The 13,380-nt window shown below is 50.0% G+C and overlaps 1 protein-coding gene across 1 annotated transcript in view; it reads right to left on the bottom strand.

The window, feature by feature from the left end:
* PTCH1 (patched 1) overlaps positions 1-7,715 on the bottom strand; it is a 72,732-nt gene extending 65,017 nt beyond the window's left edge. Inside the window, exon 1 of the mRNA XM_047830096.1 lies at positions 7,620-7,715. Coding sequence (XP_047686052.1) covers positions 7,620-7,622 — 3 coding nt within the window. The 5' untranslated portion in view covers positions 7,623-7,715. The remainder of the gene's footprint in view (positions 1-7,619) is intronic.
* Positions 7,716-13,380: the final 5,665 nt, after the last annotated feature.

Genomic DNA, 13,380 nt, shown 5'->3' with positions numbered 1-13,380 from the left:
CCGCGGAGGGTAAGCGCAGAGCCACTGCCGCAGGGTCCGTAGGTGCCCGGCGGGTCTCAGCGCTGCCGGGCCGGGGCAGCCGCCGTCGCCGCTGCTCCCGCGGCGGCTGCTGCTGGCGGTGGCGGCTCCTGAAGCTGCTGCTCGGGCTGCTCGGGCTCTGGCTGCTGGGTTCGCGGTGGCTGTTCGGTCCCGGACTCTGCTTTCTTGTGCTCCTCGCCGACCCGCTGGACCATTCTGCCCCAGTGCAGCGCGCCTCTCTCGCTCCCGGGACCTGGGGACTCCGCTCTGTGTGTGTGCAGCGGGCAGCGGCCGCAGCAGCTCCTTGATTCAATAGATGAGATGGAAGAAGAAAAAAAAGAACTCTCTCCATTTGGAGAAAGAGGAGGAGGAGGGGAGGGGGTGGAGGGGGAGAGACCGAGCGAAAGAGAAAAAGGCTGGAGCTCCCGCCCCCGGGGCTGTCAGATGGCTTGGGTTTCTGCGACGCGATTGGCTCGCGGAGGGCAGAAATTACTCAGCAAACATGACTATTATTAGCTGCTTAGCAACAGCTCACCAAAGTAGAGAGACCACCCAGGTAGGCAACCCCAGTGTGTGCATCCCCGGCTTCGGGGGGAGCCTCCGAGAGCGCCAACCTTCTCGCATGCAATACTTCCATTAAGGAATGCTCCCCCCTCCCTTTTCTTTCTTATTTCTTTTCTTTTCAACAGTGTCTTCTTTTTGTAAGACGCCTTTTGCGCGCGCACACACACTCTCTCACACACACACATCCACGAGCATTTGCCTCGCGATAGACACGGGGGGAAATGTAATATTTTTTTAAGCGCTTAAACAATTTCTGAAATTCCTCAAAGAAAACCCTTTCAGAGGCACCTTGGCCTCAAGCTGCAGCAAATACTGGGAGGTCCGGCTTGAATTCCCAGGCCTGCACCAATAATGACAGGGTGGTGGATAGTGCGCCAGTGTGTGCCAGATTTTTTTTTTTTTTCTCCTCTCTTTTCTTTTCTAACTAAAGAGAAGACTTAGGCTCTCGCAGGGAACAACGCCTCGCATTAAGATAAACAAAATGGAAAGTTAAAGAGGAAAGTAAGGACGTTGGGGAAAGCCACCCTTTCTTAAAATCCTCCCCCCCACCCCACACCAAAACCCACGGCAGCACAGTCGCCGTTTGAAGGAGTCAGTGTTTTAAAAACGTGGAATCCAGACACCGAAGTAGTCTTGTGGAGGCAGAGGCGTTTTTATTTGAATCTTTAATATGACATATGCAAAAGAGACACAACAGAATCTTTTTAACAATCCGGAGCAACGGAACTGTTTCCTTAAGAGAAAAAAGTTTTCCTGACTATTTGGGGTTCGTTTGGACGCCCCCCTTTTATTACTCATGTGCCTTTGTTTACTTAAAGTCTGTTTTTAAAGTTTTATTATTTTTTTCAAAAATTGGTACGCATCCTGTTATATTTAATAATAGCGTGACGTTGGGGAGAATAAAGGCTTTGATGTTGGATTCATTCGAAACAAATTGTGCGCTGATTGCGAGGACTTGTCAGGACACTGCGGCCAGTGTCACCGAGACATCCCGGGGATTCGCTTCCCGTTGGGGAGGAAAACACGCGACCCTCTGAAGTAGATCCTGGGGCCATGGACAAATTAAACTATCTACACAGTTCCGCTTTTTATTGCAAAATAGAAATTTTGAAGAGTGTAATTTGCTTTTCTTAAGTTTGCAAGTTATTAAATTCCTCCCTGAGATAGGGACCAGACCCCGCAAATTCGATTCTGCTTCCTTTTAGTATTTTTCTTTTTTAAAAACGTGGTTGAACTGCAGAGGGGGACCCCGCGGCAGCTAGAAGCCGACCGCAGCAGTGAATTGGAGCAGTGTGGCTTTAAGATGCACACGGTGTGTGTTCATTGAAAAAAAAAGAAGAAAGAAAGGAGAGGAAAGGAAAGAAAGAAACCCAGATGGAGGGAAAGGGGGAGGAGCAGGGAGAAGGCGGAGCCCATGCGGCCACGTGACTCAGGGCCGGGCCAGCACGGCGCGCACTCGCCTGCCGGGAGGCCTAGGCGCGCGCGTGCCTCCGCCTGCGCGCGCACCCGAGCTCCGGGACTACCCGCGCGGCCCAGGCGGAGCAGGTAGGGAAGTTGGTGCGCTTGGCTCGAGCCGGGCGGACTCCAAGTCTCCAGCGCTGCCTCCCGGGAGCCCAGACGAGGCTCGCACCCCGCCGGCGCGGACGGACGTGCCGAACGCGCCGTAGTACATTCCTGAAGGCGGTCCGGCCCCCTTACGTTGCCCAATGTCCGCGCGGCCTCCCTGCAGCCGGCCAATGGCCGAGCTCACGGGTTCCCTTCCCATTCAGCTGCCGGGCGTCCGCGGCCCCTGCCCGAAGGGGACTGCAGCGGGGCGCGCCGGCCACCCGGGCGGCCCACGCGGTTCCTGCGGGGGGCTTGTCGGCAGCCCTCCCCGCTCTCTTCCTTCCTCTTTGGCGGTTTCCCCCTCCCTCCTTTCCCTTTGCCTTTCTTTTTCCTCTTTCACGTGAACCCTTTCTCCTCCCTACCCAGCCTCACCACCTTCCTTCTAGCTTTTTCTCCGTCCTGGTGTCAGTGGGAGGCCCTGTCTCCTGAATCCCAAACGGCGGAACGTGTGGGGGACCCTGGGCGGAATAGGGTGGCTCGTAGAATAGAGACAAAGACAGTAAAAGTGTCTTGAGGATGTTTTCGAGATCAACAGGAGGACCGGAGCACTCGGCTAGCGCGTAAATTCAAAACTCAAAACTCTGAAGGAGCACGTGATTTTGTGCGCAGCTCTGGGAGGGCTGCTAAAATCCAGAAGGGAAGGCAAGCACCGTGCAATTAAAATGACACTACCTTAAAATATAATATCGCAGGAAGATTGGGCTCGACACATAGCAAGTTTAATCTTGAAGCGATATCCTGATCTTTGTTTGATAAAGAACATAAAGCAGGAAAGGTGATTCATTCTAACTTTTTTTACTGACTGGTTCTGCAGACGTTTCAAGTCAAACTCTTAAGTGCTTGCCGCTGGAAATTATTTTTCAGAGAGTTGGGGGTTGTGCCCCTAGTTTTACATGTCAGTCTTTTGATATTTGAGTCGTGCTGTATGTATGTAGCAAGGTAATCATGTAGCCATAGGTTGCTATTGCTATGTTTGTCTTTTCAAATTCCTTTACAGCTTTTGAGACCAGAACATTAGTTGTGCCTCCTAATCTTTTATTTATAGCAATTTTAGTATAGCCACTTGGATTATGGAATTCTAAACTGAAATTATAGGCTATGTACACATCATGGTTACTTATTACTCTCTCCACGCAGCTGCATATCCTCTCGTTCTGACTGCTTCTACATGTGCACCATTTCAATGGTAAAGCCTCTTCCACTCGGGCTCATTTCCCTCAGTTTGACTTAATTCCTAAACGTTTTGAACATTGATCTCCCGGGTTTTCAGCGCCCTCAGCCTCCTCACCCGCTGTTTGATAGGTTAACTTTTCAGCATCTCAGACAATAGTCCAGGCCTGTAAATTCTACCCATCGGTTCCAGGAAGCAGTCCCCAGCCTGGGCTCTAACAAGCGCTATCTTAATCTCCCCACCCCCACCCGCCGCTTCCCCTGTGGTCTGCTTTTTTCATACACAGAGATGAATTACTTTGAGGATCTAATTGGCCTTGTTTCTGTAACGTTTTAAGAAAGGGAAGAGGAGCCAGTGTAAAAGCCTGCTCGACTTGGGTGGTCAGGGCTGAGGCTGCCCCCAATTTGCCTCATTGCTGATGCATGCGAGTGCGACATTCCCAGCGATAATGTTGTTCCTAATCAATCTGCCCTTATTTACATTTGTAAGCGTTGTCGGCTTTAATATGCATGCCCTGTGCAGGGGACTGCTGTGCCACACCGGGTTTGTTAACTTCAACTAGCCATAAGGATTCTCCAGACCTGAAATGAGGCTGGCTGAAGCAGCCAGGCCTGGGAAGGTGTCTGCTAGGAAGACAGTCTCTTTTGGCCTTTCTGCAGGGTGGCTCCCCTCCTGAGAGTTACCAGATAAGTGAGAGCTTGCGGCCTTTTCAACCAGCAGGAGTTGCTGGCCCTCTTTGGAGCAACAGTTGAGTGCTGTCTTTCCCCTTTCCAAGTAAAGGGGAATGTATCGTCTCAATCTATCAATTGTCATTTGGGTCTCCCCATCATTATCCAAGACTTCATAGGAGTCTGTAGTTTTCAAACAGATATTCTTAAACTTTTAAAATCTGAATCCTTCATATATTTTCCCTTCTCCATTCCAATACTTCAAATATCCATGGCCACACCACACACATCTCAAAATTGACATCCAAATATCCAAGTGATAACACTGGGAAATGAAATATCTGCCCTTTGTATCTGGACATTGCAATGATAAGCAATTGTGGACTTGGCTGAGTAATGAGAAACCATAGTGAGATTTGACTTTTCACTGGTTACTCAGATGCAACTAAATGGGTCTTTAAAATCTAGTGTGATTTAGCTAGTTTTTGCAGAGTAGAAATGAATAAAGGGGTAAATGTATTCCAGTCAATTGATCTCTGGGCCATGTTATAATTTTGCCTGAGTTTAATATTCTTTTCAAATGCAAAGAAGTGCAAGTATTATATTAAGTCCCACAGTATGCCTGTTGAGAGGCTGGGATGGGGAGAGGAACTGGGGATTTGATGTAATGTCTGTTTCTGGGTGGGGAGCCCAGGGTGCAAGATGTGAGTGATGGGCCAGAGCCTGAACAGTTCAAAGCAGGTACCTTGGATAACTAGTCTATTCTATTTGAGCAAGTATGCCACCATCCACCACATTTTCTTGGCTCCCTAAGAATGCCTTATTATTTTCTCATTGGCAGTTTTTGTATTTATTTAAAAGGTGATGGTAGAAAATGAGTCTAAAAGGTTTCAGGGGTGGGAGTGAAAAAAAAGACTCAGCAGCCACAGAATGTGAAACCCCTAAGTATGACTCCCCTCCCCTTCCCCTTCTACCTTCTGTTTCCTCCCCTATTCCCCCCTCCCCAGGACTGGAGGAAAGGGAACAGCTCTAGCCAACTTGTCAAAATAATGCTGCTAATTACCCCTGATCTCCTTTAATGGGAAGCTGCTCCCAATTCCACAAAGGAGTAAATGAGGGGTCTACAGCACAAACCCAGGAACACTGGCATTTTTTGAGTCTGTAGTGAGCCTGGGGTGGGGTGGCAGAGGGGAGATGTCCTGAGAAGATCCCAGAAATATCCACATTTATTACTCCAGGTTCAAATACTAGTTTGAAAAGGGGAATTAGACTTTATGCAGCAGAGAAAATGTCCAGAGCCTACAATGAACTTGAAAGAAAACACAGCATTGATCCTTGTATTGATTCCCCCCTTCTCAAGTATCTTTCTTACCCACATTGCTCCAGTGGATAGAGATGTATTCTGGAAAGACCCAGACTTTGAACATTTTTTTCTCCATCTCTCTCTTGCCTCATCTCTATCTCCCCATCTAATATATCTGTATCAAGCTTTGCATTTGGCAGAAGGCACACCATTCATTTCAGTGATCTCTGCCATTGGGTCTTGCATGAAAAAGAAGCTGAGCAACATGATCCCTTTGACCCACTGCTGGAGCAACAAATTTATTAGAGATATAGGCATGAGAAATGAAAGGGAAGTAAAACAATTCCAGCTTATTGTGTGTCTTTCTTTCATACTGCTAATCCGGTTTACACATCACGCCTACATGTCTCAATAGGGCTTTATACACTGTGGCAGAGGCGGGAGAAAATAAAAGGTGTGTGTGTGTGTGTGTGTGAGAGAGAGAGAGAGAGAGAGAGGAATGAGGATAAAAACAGGGAAGACAGATATTTTAATCCATATTGTTTTGCTATCTGTAGAAAGTTGAAGACAATATGTAAAAACAGCCCCCCCCCCCCCAAAATCATTCCAAATGGTGTGAACTCCTATTCAAATACCTTGTTAGATTAGGACTAGATTATAACCAGAAATTAGATACACTTCTTACAGTGAGTTTGAAATGAAGCTAATACCCCAAATTGAGAATGGGTCTATTGGTGTCCACCTTGATTCAACATTTTAATATAAAAAGGTCTTGGACTCAAAGGCATTTTACAGCCTTGTGGAAGGAAGCTGGGTGACAACTGAACACACACAAACTCTCAATTGAAAGCCCCTTGTTTTACAACATGGGTGCACAATGCACCTGGGGCAAAATTTATCCTGAGGTATACCACCCAGAAATAATAAGTTACAGTAACAAAGGATGACACCAAAAAGCATTGTCTTTCTTTGTGGAGGCAATTAATTGCATGTTGAACTACTGGAGGAAAAACAAAACAAAAACGGAACACACACAGAATGCAATAGTCCTGAAAAAGCACTATTGTAGTTCAAGACCTCAGTTACACAATTATTAAAATTTAGAGCCACCCATTGTGGGTCTTTATTTCTGTCTAGTCCTTTTAGATTTCCCCTCCCCGGGGAGGATAAAAGCGGAAGAAAGTAGTCTTCTCTCCCAGGTCTAGGAAAAGATTGGTCTCTGGGTGTCTTCCATAGACAACAATCCATATGGTTCTTCTTAGGTGTTGTAAATTGACATCTGAAAACTTTGGACTGATTGCTCATCCACACACTAGGAGTCGTTTTTAGCATGAACTTAAATACCTGGAGGCATAGCACATGTCATCCCAGAGGTACAGTCTCTGGAGGTCCTGTGGGCCCAGTGTGGCATCGGGTCTAAAGGGGTTTGAATCAGCCCACCCCACTTCAGGACTCCCCTGAGGCCACACTCAGCACCCGGCTAGCCGGCGACCTCTCTAATGGGTGGCAGGCACCAGAACGCCCGATTCCGTGGGCGCAAGAGTCAACACGTACCTCTCTCCCACCCGTGCCCCCTTCCTGAACTCAGAAAAGCACCTCTGGCCCTTTTTCCCACCTACGGCGGAAGGAGGGGGGAATGTGTGAGCTCTGGGATTTTAAGGTGCTTCTCTCCTAGCCCAAGGTGTCGCACTCCAGGCGTCCGGGTGTGGGTGCGGGAGCGTGCGCCCGTGCCCTCCAGCAGGTCTCCACCAGCGCCTCCGAGACGAGAGGACTAGGTCCGGTGCGCGCGCGCTCCCGGCCCGCACCCTCCCCCCGGCGCTGTCACTCTCCGCACCAGCCCTTCCGACCCAGCTCTGCCGCCGCTGGCGAGTCGGGAGCCACCAGCAGGCTGCGGAGCGGAAGCCAAGGTGGCGACCCTTTCAAGCGTGAAAATGGGATCCCAGGCGACCCCCTCCGTGAGAACTCCCCCCAGAGCCCTTCCCTGGCCGGGCCCGCCGCCGCCGTCGGCCCCCTCCCCGCTCCGCGGGGCCGACCTCGGGGGGCGGGGGCCCGGAGCGAGCGAGCGAGCGTGGAGACGCGGACCGGCGCTCCCGCGCCCCGGCGGCGCAGCCCACCCAGCCCCGCGGCCCCGGCGCGCCGCCCCTCACCCTGCCGCCCGGCGCCCGGCCCTCTGTCCGCCGCGCGAGGCGCCCGGCCCCGCAACCCCGCGGCCCCGGGGGCGCACGCGGCGCGAGGGCAAGGCGGCGGTGGCGGCGGTGGCGGCGGCGGCGGCCGCGCCGGCTGCACTCACCATAGCCGGCCGTCAAGCCCTGCCCGGAGCGCGGGTGCCGATGGCGCGGACGCTGGGCTTGGATTTCACATCAATTCCTTTTTTCCCCTCGCCCCCCTTTCCTGGTCCTCCGCTCCTCCGTCTTCTCCCCGTCTTCCCTCGTCTCCCCCTAGCCTTGTCGCTGCGGGTCTCTTTGTCTTCCCTGTCGTCGTCTTTTTCTTCGTCTTCGTCTTCGTCTTCTCCTCCTCCTCCTCCGTCTTTACAAAAGGAACGGAAAGTGTAAAAACCCCGGCGCGCTGGGCCGCCGGAGGCTTTCGGCGGAGTGCAGCGCGGACTCACAATTACAAGCCTGTTTCTATTAAGCAGTTCCATGGCCCTCGGCGTGGGTGGTCTGCCGCGCCATAGGCAGGACCTGTCAGGGTCACGTGACAGATCCGAAAACTTTACCCCTTTACAATAAACTCAAGGAAAGCAAAGTAAACTCGAGGAACGTGCTATCAGCACAGCCCTCCTGGGTAAACAGGCGCTCCCCTCCCCGCCTTCCTGGGAGGCGCCCAGCCGCGCGAGCTCCTGCGAGCCCCGGCCGCCCCCTCCCCGCCCCCCGCGGCCCTGTCTGCGGGGGGCCGCTGGGCGGGGGGTCTCGGCTCGCCACCTCGCCTTCCCCACCTTGTGCTCTGCCCCCACCCCCACCTTATTTGCTAACTTTTAGCCACTTGCCCGAACCCGGGGGCGGGGGTTGCTAGGGGAGCGGGGAAGCTCACTGCAGCATCCCCAGCGCTCCGGGAAATGCGGGGTGCCCAGAGCGCGGCCGAATACCACCACCTTGCCTGTCCTCAATTCTCAAAGCCCTTTCCTGCTCGCATTCCCACGGAAGCCCTGAGAAGCTGGGATCATTCTGGTTGACAGGCCCACAGGCTGACAGGGAGGCAGAGAGCCAGGGAAGCCGGGCAGATAACAAGAGCCTCCCTTGGGGAAATGTTCAGCGCACCAAGATGTATGTAGATTCGCGTCGTTTCTGTCCGAGGTCCCTGGGAAGCTGCTGCTTCTGAAGAGCCCAAGGTGGAGTCCCTTGGAAACCAAGATTGGTAGCTGGCTGAGGAATTACTAATTGATATTTGCTTTTTTCCCCTTCCAATTACTGTGGTTTTTGGGGTATGCCACCCAAATGCTCCCACCCACGCTGCTTTCCCAAACGAGGCAAGCTTGGGTGATGGGGTTAGACGGAAGTGCCTCCATGCGGAAGGGCTCTCAGCCTCTTGCCCTAAATGGAAAGTCCTATTCCGGAGAGACCCTGCTACAGTGTTTAACATTTCATCTGCTCAAACCTGCAGGCTACACTTGTGTTTCACACACAGATGAAAGGTGCTATTTTAAATGGTCCACATTATGAATATAGATAAATTACAGATGAGGGGGAGGGTAAGATAATTTCTTGAAAATATAAAGAGTTAACTAGCTGCCCTTTAGGTAAAACCAGCCTTTTCTCACCTCATTCTGGGCTGACAGTGTGATTAGGGAGGGGTGTGTGTGTGTGTGTGTGTGGTGTTATTAAAAAAAAAAAAAAGCATACAACCAACCTAGGAGTCACAGTTGTCTCCTAGGTCCCTAGGTCCCTAGGACAAGTCTCCTTGTCCCAAAGATGATATTCCATTCTTTAACAGGGTTATTTGAGTTTCCAGAGTGCTTCTGTTTGAGACGCACTAGGTAATTAAGCATTGGAATGCTGGGCAGCCCTGTGAATTAGGCTGGTCCAGAAAGTCACTTCATACCAATTGACTTAAGTAAAAAATGGTCTTAAATAGATATTATCCATTTATCCAAGCTGAGCAGGAATCCTAAGAGTCATAATAATTGGAAAAACAAACCCACCAACGTTTCACTCGGAAACACTACATTTTGGTGTCATATCAAAAGACTCTATTCAGAACCTCCTATAAACTTGGGTGGGGTGAGGAAGAGGAAGATATAAATCCCTCCAAATAGAGTAGTCTAGAATTTGAAAGAGAAAGGGGGGTGGGGAATAAGAAAAAAGAGAAACAGCTTAGCAAAGGATATTTAAAAGGTCCACAATATCAAGTCACTAGGTATGCTAATTTTGCAGAGAAATTCCAGCAGACCTTGTGAAGTTTGCCTTTCCTCATTAAAATGAGCCCCTCTCCCCACCCTCAGCAAGCACACTTGGCCACATGATCCTTGAGCATGTGGCCAAGGCTGATAATCAGGGGTGGGTCCACGTTTGGTGGGGCCTGAGCTTATGCAGTTTGGGATGGGGGTGCTTCTTTAGGGACTCAAAATTACAAACACAAAATAACAGTCCTTGACTTTGGATGGGGTCTGTGCAGGGAAGAGCCCTGAAGCTGCGTGAGCCTCCTGTCCCCCTTTATAGTGCAGAACAGGGAGATTACAGAGCTACCCAGATTTTGTGGTCTTACATCCATTAGTTCATACTCAATGTGTTCATATTATGTTCTATTTCAGTCAAATGCTTTATAATTGGAGCAAAGACAGTTTGAGTGTAAATAGTTCGAATTGGCCAGTGGTGATGTAAAGAAACAGGGAGAGAAAGCCTGTGGTGTTGGAACCTAAAAGGTCAGCAAGGAGGGAACTCACTGGAAATCCTTTCTCCCAAGAGCAGGAGAACTCCCTGCCCGTCTTTTCCTTCCTCTGAAATCAGCCTTTGAAAATAATCTCGGTGCTGTCCCCCTCTTCCCTCTACTCCTAGATGCTAGAAATGTTAAATCATCAAGTCTGAAATATGTGTGTTCTGCAGGGCCCAGAGCCCCATATGTTGTTACCTTCTGGCATTTCTCTGAGACTCCCCACCAAGGGCAGGCTCTTTGTCACCAAACAGCTGCCTCCACCCTTCTAAAGTTGTTTGTGCCCCATCCCTTCCTGCAAAACCAGCTCTAGCACTGTCCAGTCTGATAACCCACTTGGTATGGAGGTGTCAATGACTGACAAGGCTTCCAGGCAACAGAGTTCAGCTCTAGCCCGTGAGTCTGATAAGCCAATTGGCATCAAGGTGTTAATGGTTGACAGGGCTACTAGGCAATATTTTTGCAAGTCAACTTGGACTTGTGGTCCTATATCCAGAGAAGTAATTCTAAAGTTGGAGATTTGAGGGCAGTAAGGCAGGACCAGAGGGAACATTAAGGACACATCAAAAGAGGAGATAACAGAGGGACTTCTTGAAACAGGTCTGAAACAAATCACATGGGCGTAATCAAATCTGTTGATGGGCAAGGTCATCCCTGGCTCTGCCTTTGTGACTATCTGTCGCTACTTGAGATTAAGTTGTTAACCTTGTTACTTACACACACACACACACACACACACACACACACACACACACACATGTATGCACACAGACATATTCTTTAGTTTTTAATGCTTGCATTGTAACTTTTTAAAAATTTATTTATTTTGAGAGAGAGAGAGAAGGAGAGGGGCAGGGTGAGAGGGAGAGAGAGAATCTCAAGCAGGCTCCATGCTGTCAGCGCAGAGCCCAACACAGGGCTCGATCACACAAACTGAGATCATGACCTGAGCCCAAATCAAGAGTCGGACATTTAACTGACTGAGCCACCCAGGTGCTCCCAGACACATTCTTCACTCTGTGTTCCCCTCTTTCCTGGCTCCCGCTAAAAGTGGGTGCCAAACATGTTCACTCAATCCCTCCCTCAGAGCAACCTCCAGCGACTGGAATGCTTCAGATGACTGATTGAGGGTTCAGAAGAAACATTTGTCCACATCTAAGAAGCTATCCACCACTCTTGCACACAGTCACCTCAGGTGCAGCCATTCTTTGATCCTGGATAGACAGATCAAGCTCTCATAAAAAGCAATTTTGTTCAGTGTAGGGATCCCAATTCTGAAATGAGCCACCCCCACCTTCTGCCTCCTTCCTGTCAGGAAGATACCCACAGCCAAGCCAACTTGAAGAGCGGGGGCTTTGAAGCCTGGAGGGGTAAGGAATATTTAAAGGTGGTTGGTTAGAATTAGGAGACTGAGTGAGCAATTGAATAGCAGTGCTGAGTATGCTGAAATAGTAAAAGGAGAATTGTTTAAACAGCAACAAGAAGTAAAACGGGATTGCAGAATAGAAGAATCCAAACAAACAGTTTAGAAACAAAAGGGGTGGGGTGAGATCTGCAAAGTGTGAAACCAAAGGCTCCAGGGGACCCCATTACTGAGTGGAGAGGCTCATGTAGGGCTCGTGTAGAGAGTCCACTTAGGACTCCTGATGACAATCCCCTATGTACAAGACCTGCAGGGGACAAGCCTTGCCAAGGGAGAATGTGGTAAGAAATGAACTGCCAAAGGAGATTTTTAAACTGTGGGAGGCAGGTGTGGCCAGGCTGGCTGGTGGGGAGGGTGACGGTGGTGGCTGGTGGGTCAGGGCCAGGAGAAACAGCTGATTGCAATCAAGCAGGTCTGAAAAGTTACCATGAGGTTCTAATTGTACCTAGGAAGACTAAAAGAGATATTAAATGTGGTATATACAAAACAAACAAACAAACAAACAAACAGCCTCTGTCTGACACAAAGGGCTGTTTTACACAATTGGCATTATTGCTACTCAGAATTCATCATTTGTCACGATTGAGACTGGTGGGAAGAGGCACAGAACCGAAATGCATTTACCTAAGCTACATGCTTCAAAATCTGGGGGCATGAGCCACAGTTCATTTTTCACGCTGTGAGTGAGAGAGTTTGTGTGAATCAAGGCTCCGTGTGGGTGAGCTTTTAGGGGGAAGGGTTGAGGTGTAAGGGGTGAAACGTTCTTGAGCCCTGTCACGGTGCTGTGCTCTGGGGGGCCAGCCAGCCGCAGGCGGGACTGTTGGTAGCTCTGAAGACCCCTCCTACGTATAGACAGTTCTCCTCCTTGTGTTTGTGGGGTAGACCCCTCTGAGGAACAAGGGCCTGGAGTGAAGGTACGTTCTGTTTCCCAGCAGCCCCGTGGGGAGGCCCCTGGGGCCAGTGGCACCTTCTCCTGCAACCATGGCCAGTTGTTGATGGAGGCCTGTTTTGTGGGAGAAGGGAGTGGGAGCCTGGGTCTGCCTGCCCTGCCATCTGACCCCACGCTTGGAGCCTTCCCATCTACACCTGTATCAGATTGCTAGGGCTGCCATAACCAAGTACCACAGACTGGGTGGCTTAAACAACAGATTTATCTTCTCGCAGTCCCAGAGGCTGGAAGTCCAATATCAAGGTCTTGTCCAGGTTGGTTTCTTTGGGGCCTTTCTCTTTGGCATCTTCTTAGGTCATCACGTAGTCTTCCCTCTGTGCGTGTCTATGCCCAAATTTCCTCTTCTTGTGAAGACATCAGTTATATTGGATTGGGACCCATCATATGGGACCTCATTTTAATTTAATTACCTCTTTAAAGACCTTAACTCCAAACACAGTCACATTCTGGGGTACTGGTTAGAGCTTCAACACAGGAATTTGGGGGGTATATAGTTCAGCCCCTAAAAACACCCAAACGTTGAAAGGAGCTGGCTTGGATCTGAAGGGCAAGTTCCTGCAACTATCAGAGTGGGGAACAGGGTGGACAGGACCTGGGTGCTTCTTGGCTTCTGGGGTGAGGAGGACCTGACCCACCACTTCCCAGGAACCTGTGCACACCTCCGCCAATCTGACATGGGGTGACACATTTCCGAGGAATGCTGGTGGTCTAAGAAAATGGCTTTAGGCACGCAGCAGAACTCTAATCCCCCCACAAAGAATGAGCCCTGTTAGGCTAATTATAAATCTGTCTTCTTTATTTATTGCTGCAAGT

The sequence above is a fragment of the Prionailurus viverrinus genome, chromosome D4, assembly GCF_022837055.1.
Source record: "Prionailurus viverrinus isolate Anna chromosome D4, UM_Priviv_1.0, whole genome shotgun sequence".
Taxonomy (NCBI): Eukaryota; Metazoa; Chordata; class Mammalia; order Carnivora; family Felidae; genus Prionailurus; species Prionailurus viverrinus.
Note: the sequence above shows the minus strand (reverse complement) of the source record. Positions and strands in the feature narration are given on the sequence as shown.